General features: G+C 31.6%; 1 protein-coding gene across 4 annotated transcripts in view; it reads right to left on the bottom strand.

Annotated features, from left to right (window-relative positions):
- Positions 1 to 16,984, bottom strand: part of LOC140441373 (glycerol kinase 5) — a 261,311-nt gene that overhangs the window by 177,351 nt on the left and 66,976 nt on the right. For 2 of the 4 annotated variants that reach the window (XM_072532059.1, XM_072532060.1), the window contains exons 2-3: positions 4,394 to 4,487; positions 2 to 171 (exon numbers count right to left, since the gene is read on the bottom strand). The exons of 1 other annotated variant lie outside the window; for it this stretch is intronic. In XM_072532059.1, coding sequence (XP_072388160.1) covers positions 2 to 171; positions 4,394 to 4,487 — 264 coding nt within the window. The remainder of the gene's footprint in view (position 1; positions 172 to 4,393; positions 4,488 to 16,984) is intronic. One more of the 4 variants, XM_072532061.1, reaches the window with a different exon arrangement.

Raw genomic sequence — 16,984 nt, 5'->3', positions numbered from 1 at the left:
CCACAAAAAACGTAGATGTATTCATCTTGTTTATTAATTGAGATGCCCTTAGGTCCATCCATGTTATAAAATTATGAAAATATTCACCCGTAATTTTATTCCAAGTAACAAACGAACACCTTTGGGTGGCAATACCAAGTGATTTTATCTGATGCATGCTTACATTAGCATCTAAAAAGTATAAAAATATATAAAAGAGTTAGAATTCTGTGATATTTAATTCTGTGTATTTCTACCCGGTCTTTTATTAATATCGAAAAAAGTATTGAAAATTGAAAAATTAGTTAAATCTTTTTAGTTTAGTTAATTTTCTTAACAAAAGTAAAAATTAATTAAGAAGTAAAATAAAAGCACCGGCCAATTCACAATTAACCCTAACTGGTCCGGCGTCGCCTCACAGCCAACAATTCTACATATTCCTCTTCCTCTATAGTCAAATTCACACTAGTGCATACAGCTAAGTAGGGCAATGCTATTCTTATGGAGAATAACCGCTCAGGGTTGTCGGCCTTCGCCAGCTGTTGATTTCTCACTCAAGAGCGCCGCAAAGAACCTTATCTAAGCATACTTGTGCTCTTGCCCAGCATGCTATTAACACTAAGCACAAAGTGAACTTCAATGAAGTTACAATTCTTGGCACTGAACGCAATCTCGTTAAAAGACAGTTTTTAGAAATGTGTTCAATATTAAAACATCCAAATACCCTTAATAAGAAAACAGACATTAGAAACTTGAGCCAAATTTATCACGCATTAATTTTGCAGAATTAGGCTTAATATGTTGTTTACTTTAAATTTGTCCCTTAAGGGGTTGTTTATCACATTTTTATTTATAACACATTTTCATATATAATAAATTTAAATAAAAATAAAATAAAATAAATTATTCTTTCCTTATTAACTTAGATTTATCAACTTACATTTTATTAACTATTTGGTCAATATCACTTTTACATACTTAAAGTAATTGTTCCTTTTGATTAACTTGTTTGGTAAAATTTTAAACTGAAATTGATTCATAGAATCTTTTTCATTACAGTTCCAAATGCTATGAACCTTGGACTGTGGAAGTTGAATTAATCTTCACCTGTTGGCTGGCTAACCAGTGACGTCATTAATATTATAATATATGATATTTTGGATTGACCTCGCATGCTTTGTTCTTTGTTAACAAATCAATCACTGAGGGGTAAATGGTGATCTTAACCACCTTTTCCTTTCATTTTTTGGTTTTTTAACGACAAGTTGTCAACCAAATTTATCACATTCTATGAATGTACCGCTCTATTATATTAGAGGTTGGTATTTTGCCTTGCTGTTCTGTCATTTTGACCTCAAAGCCATATCTATTCACGTTGTTTGCGTGGGTGTTAAACCTGTAAATTCATTTACCTGCGAGATTCAGTAAGCTTAAGACTGGTAACTTCATTTTTTATCTTTATTACTATATTAATCTTAAATAATTCAATAATGTTACCTAAAGTTAAAATTAAAATCTAAATGATTATAAATAAATTGTTGGAAGTGCATTCTCATGATCTTTCTAGTTCTTTACACAATAAACTAAACCTTAATGTTTTTTACTTAAGTTTTTATAATAACTTTTTTATATACATGTATGTTTATCACATGTTCTTTTGCTGTGCTAATTTTGTTAAATTGCAAACTATACCTAGTTTCAATTAATTGTTTTATACAACTTTAACTCTAAATGTCCAGTTTCGTAAGCTTTTTCATATTTTTTACATCATTGACTGCTACATGTCTTTGTAAGGTAACACACATTTTGTAACTTCTCTATGGATGTTTGGTTTCATATTGTTCTTTTTAGATGAACTGATGATGCTTTCTGAGCAGAAAGCGAAACGTCTTCAATAAATAGATGAAGTAGCCACCTTCTTTGCCTTTTATTTCTCTCCACTTTGACCGAAAAACCCACCACTCTTCGAGTGTACCTTAGTTTATATATATATATATATATATATATATATATATATATAAATAATTAGAAAATATTATATATTTAGCTCATATATATATATATATATATATATATATATATATATATATATATATATATATATATATATATATATAGGAGCTAAATATATAATATTTTCTAATTATAAATTAATACAATATTGTACAATAGTATTCAATACATACCTATTATCAATTCACAATGAGAAGTAGAAAATAATGTTTCTGTCAATCTGTTCATTATGCATTATTTTTCATTCTGGGAATGAAAAAAAACATTCTATGATCAATTCTGAGATATACTGAGTAATATTTCATCAAAGAATATAATCATAATACGAGGTGATTTTAAAGCATGTGTGGATCAAATAAAAAGAGGACATGAAGCGATATATTCTTTGGAACTAGAAATAATGCTGAAGATAATATATTCTAATTATAGTTAAAGTCACACTGACAGTGCAGTACGGTTAAGATAGGAATACGCATTTGTCGAATTTCACGCCATGTGCTTGGCAGCAAACAGGTCCAAGTGTGGTCAGACGTACAGAACCGTCCAAAGATCTTTACGGCTGGCAAGGCTCTATTACGAGTAAAACTACCTTTTTTGATTTTCATGTAAATTAGAATAAAACGAAAAGACATTAGATATTTATTATAAAATACATCATCATCATTGGCTCCACAACCCTGGTGGGTCTTGGCCTGCTCAAGGATGTCTCCATTCTCTCCTATTCTTCGCCTTGGCTTTCCAGTTTCGACTCCCAACATTCTCAAGTCTTCCTCCACCTTATCCTTAAATCGTGCTCGGGGTCTGCCTCTCCTTCTCACTCCATCTATTCTTTGGTTATAAATATGTTTTGGCGGCTCCATCTCATTCATTCTCTCATGTGAGAGGTTATTATAAAATACATATATTTACAAAAAATTGTGTTTAAGTCGTCAAATAAGAGGCATGAATTTTAATAAAAAGAAGTTTTTAGCGAGAATTTTATTTTAAAATTGTATACTTTTATTTCAAATTAACGCTTGTCTATTAAATTTGGATATAAGTTATAATTGGGGAAAAATTATATTTTATTGAATAAAAATATAATTCTAATTTCACCTTGTTATTTTAGAGTTTGTTATGGTAGAGGGACTTTTTCTCCCTGTATGCTGATTTTTTTCTCTTGGTAGAGGAACTTTTCCTCCCTGCATGCTGACTTTTTTTCTGGTATAGAGACTTTTTCACGCTGTATGCTGACTTGTTTTCCCTGGTACAGGGACTGTTTCTCCCTGTATGATGACATGTTTCTACCGGTTAATGGAATTTTGTTTCCTTGTACGTAAATATCTTCTACTGAACGTATTTCCTAGCTTTATTGGAGTGGATTTTACGTTTTACTTCCTCTTGCTGGTTTGCTGCATTCCCGGTCATGTTTGGAAATCCATACCGGCTTTCTGAGAAGGAGTAGAAAAAGGCCATATCAGTAGCGAAGGGAAGAATGCTACTATTAATAGATTCAGATAAGTTTATTTATAGTCGAATGGTAAATGTTTATTATATATTTAACTCTACATATAAGATATATCTTGACGGTACCACAATTTTACTACGATATATACAATATACGTTGTACAATTTTAAAATAAAATTCTCGCTAAAAACTTGCCTCTTATTTGGCAACTGAAAGACAATTATTTGTAAATATAGAAATTTTATAATCAATATTTAATGTCTCTCTGTTTTATTCTAATTTACATGAAAATGAAATAAAGGTAGTTTTACTCGTAATAGAGCCTCACCGGTCGTAAAGATATTTGGACGGTTCTGTACGTCTGACCACACTTGGACCTATTTGCTGCCAAGCACATGGCGTGAAATCCGGCAAATGTGTACCTACTCCTATCTTAACCGTACTGCAATCTGTGTGACTTTAACTACAATTCGAATATATTATCTCCAGCATTATTTCTAGTTCCAAAGAATGTATCGGTTTTTATCCTCTTTTTTAACCCCATATTATGATTATATTCTTTGATGGAATATTACTCAGTATATCTCAATTGATCATAGAATGCTTTTTTTCATTGTCAGAATAAAAAATATTGTATACAAAAAGAACCAAGCTTGCAGACAGGAGAGCATCCAAAAGTTATTGTATTTCTTCATAGGTGCCTTAAGCAGGGGTGGCAGAAACATTATTTTGTTTTTCTTCTTGTAATCCATATAAATTTAGCATTTTTCGGAAATCCGAATATGATTGAATCTGGTATGGTTTTGTTTCTACTTGACCAAAAAATTATTAAAATTGTGCCATAAATAAAAAAGCTATTTAATATTCAAATTTGTGCTAAAATTTTTAAGCGGCAGTTATAATAATGAATAGTGATTTATGTTGAATGTTATAGGCATTTAATAAATGTCTTACTTTTTATTGCTTGGTGTATAACTTGTATAATGTTTTGGAATAATTCATCAGGAATAATTTCAACCCATCCTGGATGTGGATAGTGCAATTTCACCTATAATTTAAATGAACGATCAATAAAATTAACACAGTAAATATACGACATAGAGTTGGGGCAAAACCACATGCAACTTGAAATAAACATGCCCGAAAAAAAATTAATCCTAAAGTCATTGACTATTTTAATTTCATACTAAATTTCGCGACAGGGTCGAATCTGCATGTTAAATGTAAAATACAGTAAAATCACATGAACTTCCAAATTTCAAATTCTGCATTAGATATAATTTGGACGAATCAAGGTATGATTTAATAAAACTTGTACGTAATTAAATACGATTATATATAAATTTAGATAATTTGTGACAAAACCTAATAATAAGGCAGGTTATTTTTAATACCGGTAACTCACTATTTACACTTAAAAATATTATTTAATTTTCATATGGATAAAACACTACTCTTTGTACTAATGTTTATCTAAAATATTTACAATTTGTTAGCGATTTACATTGCACAAATTTTAATTACAAATAAACCTTCGAAGGACTGAAAAAATTTTTAGAGAGAAATTAAATAGTAAATCAACGGACGGACGGACAGCAGATTAAAGAGGGGACAGCAGTAGAATGGGTGTGAAGACCGCTATTTCGTGATGCTATATGTGATGCCTTCTCGTGACGCTATTTCCGTGACCCTCGCCTTAGAATTTTACTATAGAGAAATAGTATTACAACGGCAGTATAGAAGCTTCGCTTCAAAAATCAGACTGGTTTTAGGACAAACATTTGTGTGAAATGGCACTACAACTAGTACAACAAATGGCTTTTAATACTGTTACGATAAATAATAATGACTCATCTAAACTGTAAACATCTTTTTCTAATAAGTATTTTTTAGCAGGTAATACCCAAACAGGTCCCCTCTTATACCTGCGATTAGAACTATCCAGAAAAGGGTCGAATAAATTCTTTGGCAACCGAAGATCAAAGAAGCTTCGAGATAAATAAAATTAGGTATAAGACCGGTCTTCTTCCATGGTGTTCGAGAAAATTCAAGGGTCAACACAGGTCAACATCCGTGGGCTTCGAAGGGATTCTCGAACAACGGCTGTTATTGTTGTGATTTGCTCAAACTGTATGTTTATAATATTTATTTTTTTAACAAATTAATATATCTCAGGGCTCTTTTACTTATTAAAAACAAAACGTGGCTTCAAAGTATTTTTTGCTAGTTACCTTTGAGGAAAAAAGGATAAACAATAGGAAAATAAAATTAGAGCACAATTATGACTTACAAAGCAAATGTTATATTAAAAAAATCAATCAAATATTAAAAGTAAAAATTTTGAATAAACATAAATATACCATATACAATGATTAGAATAAAAATCTCAAACATCCATTAAATCATACATCCACAATTATCAATACAAATTAATTAAGCTTATATGCAAATCTAAAATTTCTTAATTTTAGTGACTGCCGATAAATTATCATGTATTATAATTCTCAATAAAACCAACAAAAAACGAATAACTCTAATTTAAATAGGTGGTCGTGATCGAAAGTCTCTGTTTCTAAAAATGACGAAACTAACCTTTTGTTCCCAAAATTGATGACTTCACCTCTCTCTCCTTTGATTGTGCCTTGTCCACCTTGCTCGTACCTTTAAGTTTCTCCAGAATACTCCTGCTAAACTCATCTGCTCCAAATCTTTACTACATGAATAAACTCCTCCTCTCCAGACACAAGGATATCTCAACTAATCGACTTGGTCCAGTATAAAACTATACATCTGTTTATTACTTACAGCATGTCAGGTATTTCTTCTGTCTGCTACCACAGTTGGAACTCTTTCCACCAAACACAAATACAACTTTTCACAATCTAGACATTTTAAAAAAAAACTTGGCTAATTAGCAACGTCGTCTCCACAAAAAAAAACTATAGTATACTCGCCCGATATTCAATTCACAATGCCTTCCTCTCTCTTGCAAAACTCTATCCAAAATCCTTCCATCTCCCTCCTCTTTTTCCTTGAACCAATCAGAACGTATCTCCATCCAAACAAATTTTACTTTCTTCAAAGAAAAAAAGCTAACTTTCTCCTATCCAATAATCCGTCGGTCATCTAATAAACATTTTCAATTTCTAGAGAAAAAAGGATAATTACCTCTCACAAACTATTTACAAACCTACCCTATTGTATAATTCTTGGTAATCCATACAATAGAAAGTTTAAGGTAGAACTGTTTACAAAAATGTCTATTTAAAACTAAACCGTTAGAAAAACCAATATATTGTCTTCTTATTTTCTGGGAATGTCTTTGAACGTATAAAATTCACTTTCCGAACAAAAACACTTTCTAAAACTAATGCTAAACAGTATAATATACAGGGTGTTTGCGATTTCTGTTGGTCGGTGATTTGATTTTTGTCTTAATATTTTCTATTTGATTTTTGAAAATTATGGAACCTTATTAATATATATATATATATATATAAATATATATATATATATATATATATATATATATATATATATATATATATATATATATATATATATATTGTAATGATGTATTGTTTGTGAATGATGTTTTAATGAGAAATGAGTGTTTTTTTAATAATATATATATATATATATATATATATATATATATATATATGTATATATATATATATATGTATATATATATATATATATATGTATATATATATATATATATATATATAGGGTTTTTATCGCGGTTCTCAAAGAATTAGTTTGTAAGCACTTTTTGAAATTATCTTTATTATATCTATTATGAAACACACATATATATCTAATACAGACAATGTAAATTTAAAACAAACTATCTTTAAATTGAAATTCTTATGACACTAAATAAATTATATAGACAATGTAAATTTAAAACAAACTATCTTTAACTTGGAATTCTTATGACACTAAATAAATTATATTAACAAAATTTGGTACCTTTTCTGTCACTGAATGCCTAAATGAAAGTGTTTTCCACAATAAAGATTTTAATCACCACTCAATGTCTTCGTTGTCAGCCTTGGTTATCTTTCTTTTGTAAACTTGCCTTGCCAAATACACCCCAATGTTTTAATTATCAGCTTCCACCATTTTAGAATATTTTTCTTCTTAATAGTATTTATAAATCAGTAAAATATTGTTCTTTCTTCTTTTCTATTTATTCTTCTTTCTAATAATCTTTTTTTTTCTTCCAATCTCAAATCACCATATATTAACTCCAATCCAATATACATTAACTCCAATAAATATATCTCCAATCACAATATACAATATATATTAACATAATTTTTAATCTCCAATAATATTCTCTTTATTCTGTTTCTTAATCTTCATTGAACTTACTATATTGAACATCTGGACCTTCTGACTGACTATCTTGAAAATCTGACTGACTGACTGACTTTCTGTCCTTACTATCTTAAAATTACTGAACAACTGACTTCACTATATTGAAAATATAACCGACTGACCATTTTGAATCATTTTTTCTATTCACGAATGTTCTTGAAAAAATATTTGTTCGAATGTTTTCTATTTCATAGACATAACCATGTTCGCGAAGATTCTACCGTGAACAAAGGTTAAATTCTGTCTATTGACATCCCGTTTTAACATTTCTAGATAGTTCCTTCCCATTCTATTACTATTACTATTCTAACTAAAATTCTATCGAGAATTTTATGGAAATTTAGGCTTTTCAGATCAGAATACAAATTTATATATAAATTACATCTTAAATTAATAAATAACACTATTTTTAATCCATAATTCTATATAAAAGTTCCTACTATTTATTTACTTGCGTGTATACTTCTTTGCCTACAAAGATGGCTCACTCAAATATATTTACAATATTACAATTATTAAAATAACCAAATACATTGCAACTTAAACACTTTTTAAACTTATTATTATGTTAATTTCTTAAGAATGCCCTCATATAAGTACTTTTATAATATTCTCTAGTATATAACTTATTAAAATTATTTTTTTAAACACTATCTTTGTTTTTTCTATATTTAATATCATCTCAATATATATATATATATATATATATATATATATATATATATATATATATATATATATATATATATATATATATATATATATTAATGTGATATTAAAAGTCAGAGGTGCGCCAAGCAATTAATTAGCTAATTAATTAATTAATTAAACTTATTTAAATGATGCAATTATGATTTTATTACACTATTTAATTCTCTTATCTCAGGGTTATATTCGTGCTTCAATATCTATGCTTTACATATGATAGGTAAGGTCTGAGGAATACCGGAATAATAAACATATATGATACAAAATTATATTGAAATAAAATTCACACTCAAATATCTTAAACAAATAATATCTCATACAATGATCATCAAAATTTTGTTCTACGTACGTGAACCTTCATAAATTAATGTTATATACTATATAAATTAAAATTTCAAATCAAAATTGTTGTTCTATATCTCCTGATAAATATTTCTATCTTTTCTGAAGCAATTAAAAAAAAAACTTTATTGATAAAGAAAGACTGACGAATGGTAAAAAAAAACTATCTCTCTGAAGATGAGTTGTCCAAATCCTTGTTCCTTGTAGCCTACACTATCTATTCTTCGCAGTTCCCTAGGTAATCAGCAATCTTACAACAAATTATTGCGAGCCTCTCGTCTTCAATGATCTCCTTCAGATGCACGTATCGTTCAAAAGACGCTAGCCTCTTCTCCTCTCGATAAACTGAATCTCTCGTTCCGGCCTGAACAGTGACTCTTGGAATATATAAGTAGAAAAGTATGATTTACAATATTTTACTGCATCAGCTTCCGTCAGGATACACTTAGTCCACGAAAACTCACAAACATTCACTTCTAATGCTTACTATCACTTGGGAACCGCCAAAGAACAACGACTGTTCGCCTTGCACCCTTGGAAAACAACTGCTTATCTTTTTTCCCTCTAAAATCTAGCTAAACTCTCCTTCCTACATAAATCTCCCACTTTTTCCACTCTTTGCCAATCAAAGTTCGTCATACGTATTCCCATCTACCATTTAGATAACAAACAAACAATTTTACCTACAATTATAAATTTCCTAAAAACTATTAACAAGCTAATGGGTTCTACAAATTCTTAAAAACTAACGGAGAATTATACATTTTAAATATTTCGATTCTATTGTCTTATTCACCGTATCGGCGTAGAAGTCTATTTGGAAAATCCACTTTCATTGTTCCATTATTTCACTTAAGCTACCTCACGTCACTCGAATATATATTTTACAAAGAAGAAGAAAATAAAATTTTTTTAATGACATAAGTTTTCCAGGATCAAATTATTTCACTATGTTATTAAAATCTACTCATGATACTGATGTATGTCGTGAATGTTAAAAATACCCCGTATATTGCCTGTATCTATGTGCGCTAATTCATAACTATTTACCCCATTTTCCGTATTGACCCTATATGGACCTTCAAATACCGGCATCAATTTAGCACAAATACCATTTTGTAAATTCGACACCCTCAATGCCCTCACTAAGACTTTATCTCCTTTCTGGAATGTGATCGGCCTTCTTCTTCGGGTCCTCTCTTGCCTTTGGAGATATTTCTCTCCACTTCGTCTCAATCTTCTTTGAACCATCTCGATCACTTCTTCGTATTGTCTGGGGGCGGTGTCTTCCCACGGTCTTGTAGGCATTGTTCCTTTCATTATATATAAAGGCGTCTCTTTGGTAACCGTATTTGGTGCACAGTTCAAATACGTCTCGATCTCAAACACTTTTCTGTCCCAATGTCGATGATGTTCTTCGGCAGCAATTCGTAGAAATTTTGTAACTTCTTGTATAAAACGCTCCGAAGGGTTGCTCTGTGGATGGCGGGTGCTTATAAATTTTGTATTGATGCCTCTCTCTCTTAACTCCCCTTTAAAGCGTTCGTTCCTAAAGTATGTCGCGTTGTCCAATAAAATGTTGTCTGGTCTTCCCACTGTTTCTATAAAATCGTCTATCTTTCGAAGTATTTCAATTCCTTTCGTGGTTCGACATGCGTACAATTTAACATATTTTGAGAAAAGATCCATCATAACTAGTATGTGTTTATTCCTCTGTGTTGTTGGTATCAAGTCGCTCAACATATCAATGGCGACAATATCCAGTTTCTTCCGCGCTACGACGTTTTTTGTGACGTTTTCATTTTTGAAGTTCCTACTTTTACACTTCTGACATGTCACACAATTTCGAGTCACCTCTTTGGCTATTGTATAGTCCTGTCGACAAATGTAGTTCTCCCTGAACATAAGCCACACCTTCCTGCTTCCAATATGTCCGTTGTCACAGTGTAACTTTAAAAAAACTTCTTTTGCCATCTGCTCCGTGATAACATATAGTTCTTTACATCGACCCTCTTAAAATATAAGTTATCTTCTTGTTTAGCCCTTTGCTTTTCTCTTTCATCCAATTCTTCCTGATTTTCCCTGATCTGAGCCAAAGAAAATAAGCCTGCTTCTTCTGTCATTATGTTCATGCCGACGTGGAGAGTTTTGTGATCCTCTTTGCGGAATTGTTCATCTCTCGTCAACGCATCTGCCAAGATATTGTCAGTTCCTTTGATATATTTATATTCAAAATCATACTCTTGAAGTAAAAGAATGCCCCTATGAATTCTATTATTTACCAGCCTATTTTTCATTATGTGTACCAACGCTGCATGGTCTGTTTCAATGGTGAATTTTGCTCCAAGTAGGTAAAAACGTAATTTATTTACACAAAATAATACACTGGCAAACTCTAATTCAGTAACGCTGTATTTTCTCTCATACGTTTTGGTTACATGGGAGACAAAACATATTGGCACCTCTATATCGTCTTGGATCTGTGATAACACCCCTGCGAATTTTTTTATGGAAGCATCGGTCCTGAGAATGAAAGGTTGATCATATCTTGGATGGTGTACTCTTACAGCTGTGGAAAACGCTCCTTTTAAATTTTTGAAAGCCATTTCTTGTTCAGTTCCCCATTTCCACCTGACATTTTTCTTAACTAATGTTATTAACGGTATTTCTTTTGTGCTGATGTCTGGTATCAGCTTTTTGAAATAGTTTACCATTCCTAAAAACCTCCACAAACCCTAGGGGTAGTTATTTATGACTTCGATTCTATCTTCTGTAAGACTAATCCCTTTTGTGTCTAATTTGAACCCTAAATACAGTATTTCTTTTTGGAAAAACTGACACTTTTGAATATTTAATTTTAATCCCGCTTGATCAAGTTCTTCGAGAACAGTATGAATATGTCGTAGATGGCTTAAATCTGGTGAGAAAATTAATAAATCATCTATGTAATGTACAACAAATTCTCCATGCCTATTTAGGATTGTGTGTCATGCGCGAACCAAAGCAGCGCATGCACTCTGTAGTCCAAATGGTACCACCCTAAATCGGTACACCACTTCGTCGATAGAAAAAGCGGTATAATTTCGACACTTTTCTGCCAAAGGTATTAACCAAAAACTGTGTTTCAAGTCGATTTTGGAGAAAATGTGTGATCCTGTGATTCGTCCAAATATGGATTCGATGTTCAAAGGCGCTTCATATTGAGCGATTGTGTGCGAATTAATGTTTCTTGCATCTAAACATAATCGGAAATCACCACTCGATTTTTTTACGCATACTATCGGGTTGATATATGGAGAGTCACATCTTTCAATCACCTTGTCTTTGATCATATTTTCAATTTCCTGTCCGACGCTTTGCCTGTATTTTTTCGGGATTGGATATGTTTTCGATTTAAAATTTTCTAAGTTTTTAACTTTAAAGGAATGTTCATAATTTTTAGCCACTCGGCTTTCTTCATTAATAAGATCTCCATAATTTTCTAAAATCTTCTGTATTTCCTTTTCCATGTTTTCTCCACATTTTATTTTTCTTTCATCCTCATTTTGTTCACATGTGTTCACTGTCCATATTATTTCTTCACAAAATTCTTGATTCTCGTCCATAATTGCCATTTCTTCTCTGTCCTCATCCTTTATTTCTTCTTCTGTTTTTTCTTTATCTTCAATTTCCATTTGGTATTCCGAGCACCACGTTTCTAGTCCTTTCATTTCTCTTATGATAACTTCCTTTTCTTCCGGCTTCCTTTCTGTTTTATCGTCGGTTGCCAACAATTCTTCTGTACCTTCTATTTCCTGTTTTTCTCTTGTCTCTACCTTGTTTTCCTGCTTTCTTTTCGAACTCTTCTTCTTTTTCTTTTTTTCTCTTTTTCTCTTCTGATTGATTTTTTTCTTATACTTTCGGTTTATCCTCTACAGTCATATTGATTTCTTTATGTTTTTCCTGTTCATTTATCCTTTCAAATTTTTTTTTCTATCTCTTTCCTTCTCTTCTTTTGTGTTGTCTGGTTCTGCCCAGATTTCCAGTTTATTTTCCGAAAAATTAATGGTGATATGTTTTTCACTTAATTCATCAATTCCCGCTATCATATCATGATTTAAATCTTCGATCACCACACATTGCATAATATAGAATTGGTCTCCCACTCTGATCCGTACTCCCAAACCTTCGTTTACTGTCGTCAATTTTTTATTGTTTGCACCCACTAAAGCAACCCTAGGAATCTTATACACAAATATGTCCAAATTTAATTCTTTTACTAGTTTTTTATTGATTAAAGATATCTCCGATCCAGAATCAATCAAAATTTTAATCGCTTTATGTTTTATAAAGGCATCTAAAAATATTAGATTGGAATTAGAATTTTGTCATTCGTTTCCCGCCAACTGTATAAACTTTCTCGGGTGACAAAATATACCGGAGAGTTTTTTACTTTTGTTTAGTGGATGCTTTATTGAAAATCCTGTCTGGATTCATTGCATACCTCTTCTTCCTCGTTTTCTACTCCTACATGATTCATCTCCCTTCTATTTGGTCGATGGAAGCTCTGATTATTTCTACCGTCCCTTTGTTCGTTCGTATTCCTATTCGGAGGATTTTGTGCAGCTCTGTTCCTGTTGTGATTTTCATATGTTCTATTTTGTGTGTCATTCCTATTATCATAATTTTGTTGTCTAGTGTAATTGTGGTATTCTCTTGGCCTATATTCATTTGTTGATCGGGGATGTCGGTTTCTCTGGTCATAATTTGATTGATACCTTCTTTCCGGTCCATTGTATTGGTCATGTTGTCTTCTGTTTCTTATTTCTCTTCTTTTCGCTTCTTTTAATTGAAGGAATTGGCACAAACTATCAATATCTTGAGAGTTTCTCAAAATCACGTGATCCTCCAACGTTTCTTCGAAATGTCTGCTTATCATTTCTACCAGTTGTTCGGTAGAGTATTTGTAATCTAGATATTTTCAATTGTTATATATCTGCAACGCATATCTTTCTTCAGATATTCCCATTTTCTCGTGATATTTTCCATTCTGTAGCTCTTGGTTGATTTCCCTTTGTTTATTTTCCACCAGAAATAATTGAGAAATTTATTTTCGAAATCTGTCCAATTTTCAAACTCATCTTCTTTGCTTTCATACCATAACGCTGCTTCTTCTTTCAGATGGTTTCTAATTGTTTCTTTGCAATCGTCAAAATATCTTACATGTTGCAAATTAGTTTTCAAATTTTTAACAAACGGTACTGGGTGTGTTTTTCTAATATCCCCGCCAAATTGTATTTTCGCCTCGCTTGTTCCATGGACGATAACTTCTTTTCTCTCTGCTCCTCTTAGTTCAATTTCTGCAATATGTTTTTCATTTTGCTTTAATCTCCTTTCTACTTCTTTCCTGTCTTCTTGTAGCGCCATTTCAAATTTTTCTTCTAACTGATCTAATTCCTTTTTCTGGCCAATCTTGATTTCCTTCATCTTATTTTCTACTTTCTTTTCTTGTTCTCCCATTTTATTTTTAATTTCATTAATCTCTTCTATTTGTTGTATCAGTTCTTTCTTTATTCCCTCAACACATCCTTTAATTTCCTGTTCATAGTTTTCCAGACGCTGCTCTATATTGCTCATTGTTTGTTTTGTTTCATCCATTTTTAGTGATGTTTCTTTTTGGTTTCTCTCTATTGTTTGTGTCTGTATTTGCATCATTGGTAATAATTTTTCTAACATCCCTGTTTCTTTTCTTTTCTCCATTATTGTAGCACTTCCTTCATTATCCGATCCTTCTTCAACAATTGTTTCCTCTTCTCTGTTATCCTCCTTCCTTTCTTGCATTTTGCTTTGACTCCTTGAACACTCTATATGTTGCCGAATACGAAAAATATTTCTCCCCAAATTTAATAAATTTTCTCGACAAATATCAAATACGCAATCAGTAAAATTCAAATAATTCAAAATAAATTTCAAATGTACGATTGGTAAAGAAAATAAAAATCAAATAATTCAATAGCAGTAAATATCAACTAACTACGATCAATCAATAAATCAAATTTTTATCCACTGGAAAAATTGTCAAATTACTTTCAAATTCAAATTCCCTCAATTTTATTTTTTTTTTTATCTCTGGATCACCTGTACTTATTCCGGATCTCTTTTCCTACCATCATACGTAAAGCTGCGATATTTTCAAGCCCCACGGTTTGGAAGCCAGTTAATGTGATATTAAAAGTCAGAGGTGCGCCAAGCAATTAATTAGCTAATTAATTAATTAATTAATTAAACTTATTTAAATGATGCAATTATGATTTTATCACACTATTTAATTCTCTTATCTCAGGGTTATATTCGTGCTTCAATATCTATGCTTTACATATGATAAGTAAGGTCTAATGGAATACCGGAATAATAAACATATATGATACAAAATTATATTGAAATAAAATGCACATTCAAATATCTTAAACAAAAAATATCTCATACAATGATCATCAAAATTTTGTTCTACGTACGTGAACCTTCAAAAATTAATATTATATACTATATAAATTAAAATTTCAAATCAAAATTGTTGTTCTATATCTCCTGATAAATATTTCTATCTTTTCTGAAGCAGAAAGAGGAAGAGATCTAACGTGTCTTTACCACGAGGCCAAATGACAAAAGTGTCATCAACATACCGTAACCAGCAGGTGGGTTTGAGATTTGATGAGGACAGGGCTGCTGTTTCGAAATGTTCCATGAAAATATCAGCTATTACGGGAGAGAGGGGAGATCCCATTGGGGCACCTTTGATTTGACGATAGAAATGATTTTGGAATGAAAAGTATGTATTAGACATGCAGTGTTTTATAAGAGATAGTGTGTCTTGGGGGATTTGATGTTTAGAGTCCAAGATGGAAATGGTTTCATCGATGGGAATGTTGGTGAATAAGGAAACAATGTCAAAACTAACTAGAATATCTGAGGGTGAAATAGAAATATTTTTCAGAAGATCTATAAAATGAAAAGAGATTTTGACAAAAGACGAGGCTTTTTCGGCTAATGGTTGTAAGGATGAAGCGAGATGTTTTGCCAATTTCTGAGTGGGGCAGTTGTATGCACTGACGATGGATCTTAGGGGAACATTGGGTTTATGGATTTTTGGAAGGCCGTATATCTTTGGAATTCGGGATGATTTTTCTCTGGGTATAAGAGATTTTTTGATGTCTGAAGGTAGAGTAGACTTATTTATGATGGATTTGGTCGTTTTTTCTAGATAGGTGGTTGGATCGTTTGGGACGCGTTTGTATTCTGTGGAATTGAGAAGTTCGAACATTTTTTCGACAAAGTGTACAAGATTCCCTGTGGAGACTGCGACAAATCCTACATCGGACAGACTAATCGAAGAATTCAAGTAAGACGAGAAGAACATCGAAACGCTATTGCAAAGCAAGAAAAGACATCTTCCCTTGCACAACATGCCCTAACAACAGGACACACAATCGATCTAGAACAGACAACAATGCTAGCGAACATCGAACACAAAACCAAGCGAATAATCAGGGAAGCCATAGAAATAGAAAAATATCCAAATAACCTAAACACTCGAGATGATGCCCAAAGACTTCCAACAACATGGAAACCAGCTCTGCAAAGAACCGTCCAAAAAAATCCAACTTCAGTTAACGCACAGAAAAAACAAACAGCGAGACCGCCAGACAAGGCCCCGCCCACTCGCACACAGGCAGGACCATATATATATATATATATATATATATATATATATATATATATATATATATATCTACGACATAAAGTAAACTCCGCCCATGTTAAAATTAAGGTTCAAATGAGCTCCGCGGTGAATTTTCGTAAAGGCTTCTCTTTTGAACCCCATAAGAAATGGCTAACTAACTTTTCATTAAAAATAATTTTACATACTCGACGATATTTCGAATCAGATTTGTATAGTAATAACTATAGTTAATATGGAGTCTCTTTGTGAAAAGTAAATGAGTTTGTAATATCGGTTACAACTCATATATGAATGATAAGGACATAAACGGTTAAAATTAGTGCACAGAATTTTAACTAAATATATCGGCGCCATTGTTCAGGAGATGGATTTATCCCAGAGATTAAAGG

Source organism: Diabrotica undecimpunctata, chromosome 5 (assembly GCF_040954645.1).
Source record: "Diabrotica undecimpunctata isolate CICGRU chromosome 5, icDiaUnde3, whole genome shotgun sequence".
NCBI classification, from domain to species: domain Eukaryota; kingdom Metazoa; phylum Arthropoda; class Insecta; order Coleoptera; family Chrysomelidae; genus Diabrotica; species Diabrotica undecimpunctata.
Note: the sequence above shows the minus strand (reverse complement) of the source record. Positions and strands in the feature narration are given on the sequence as shown.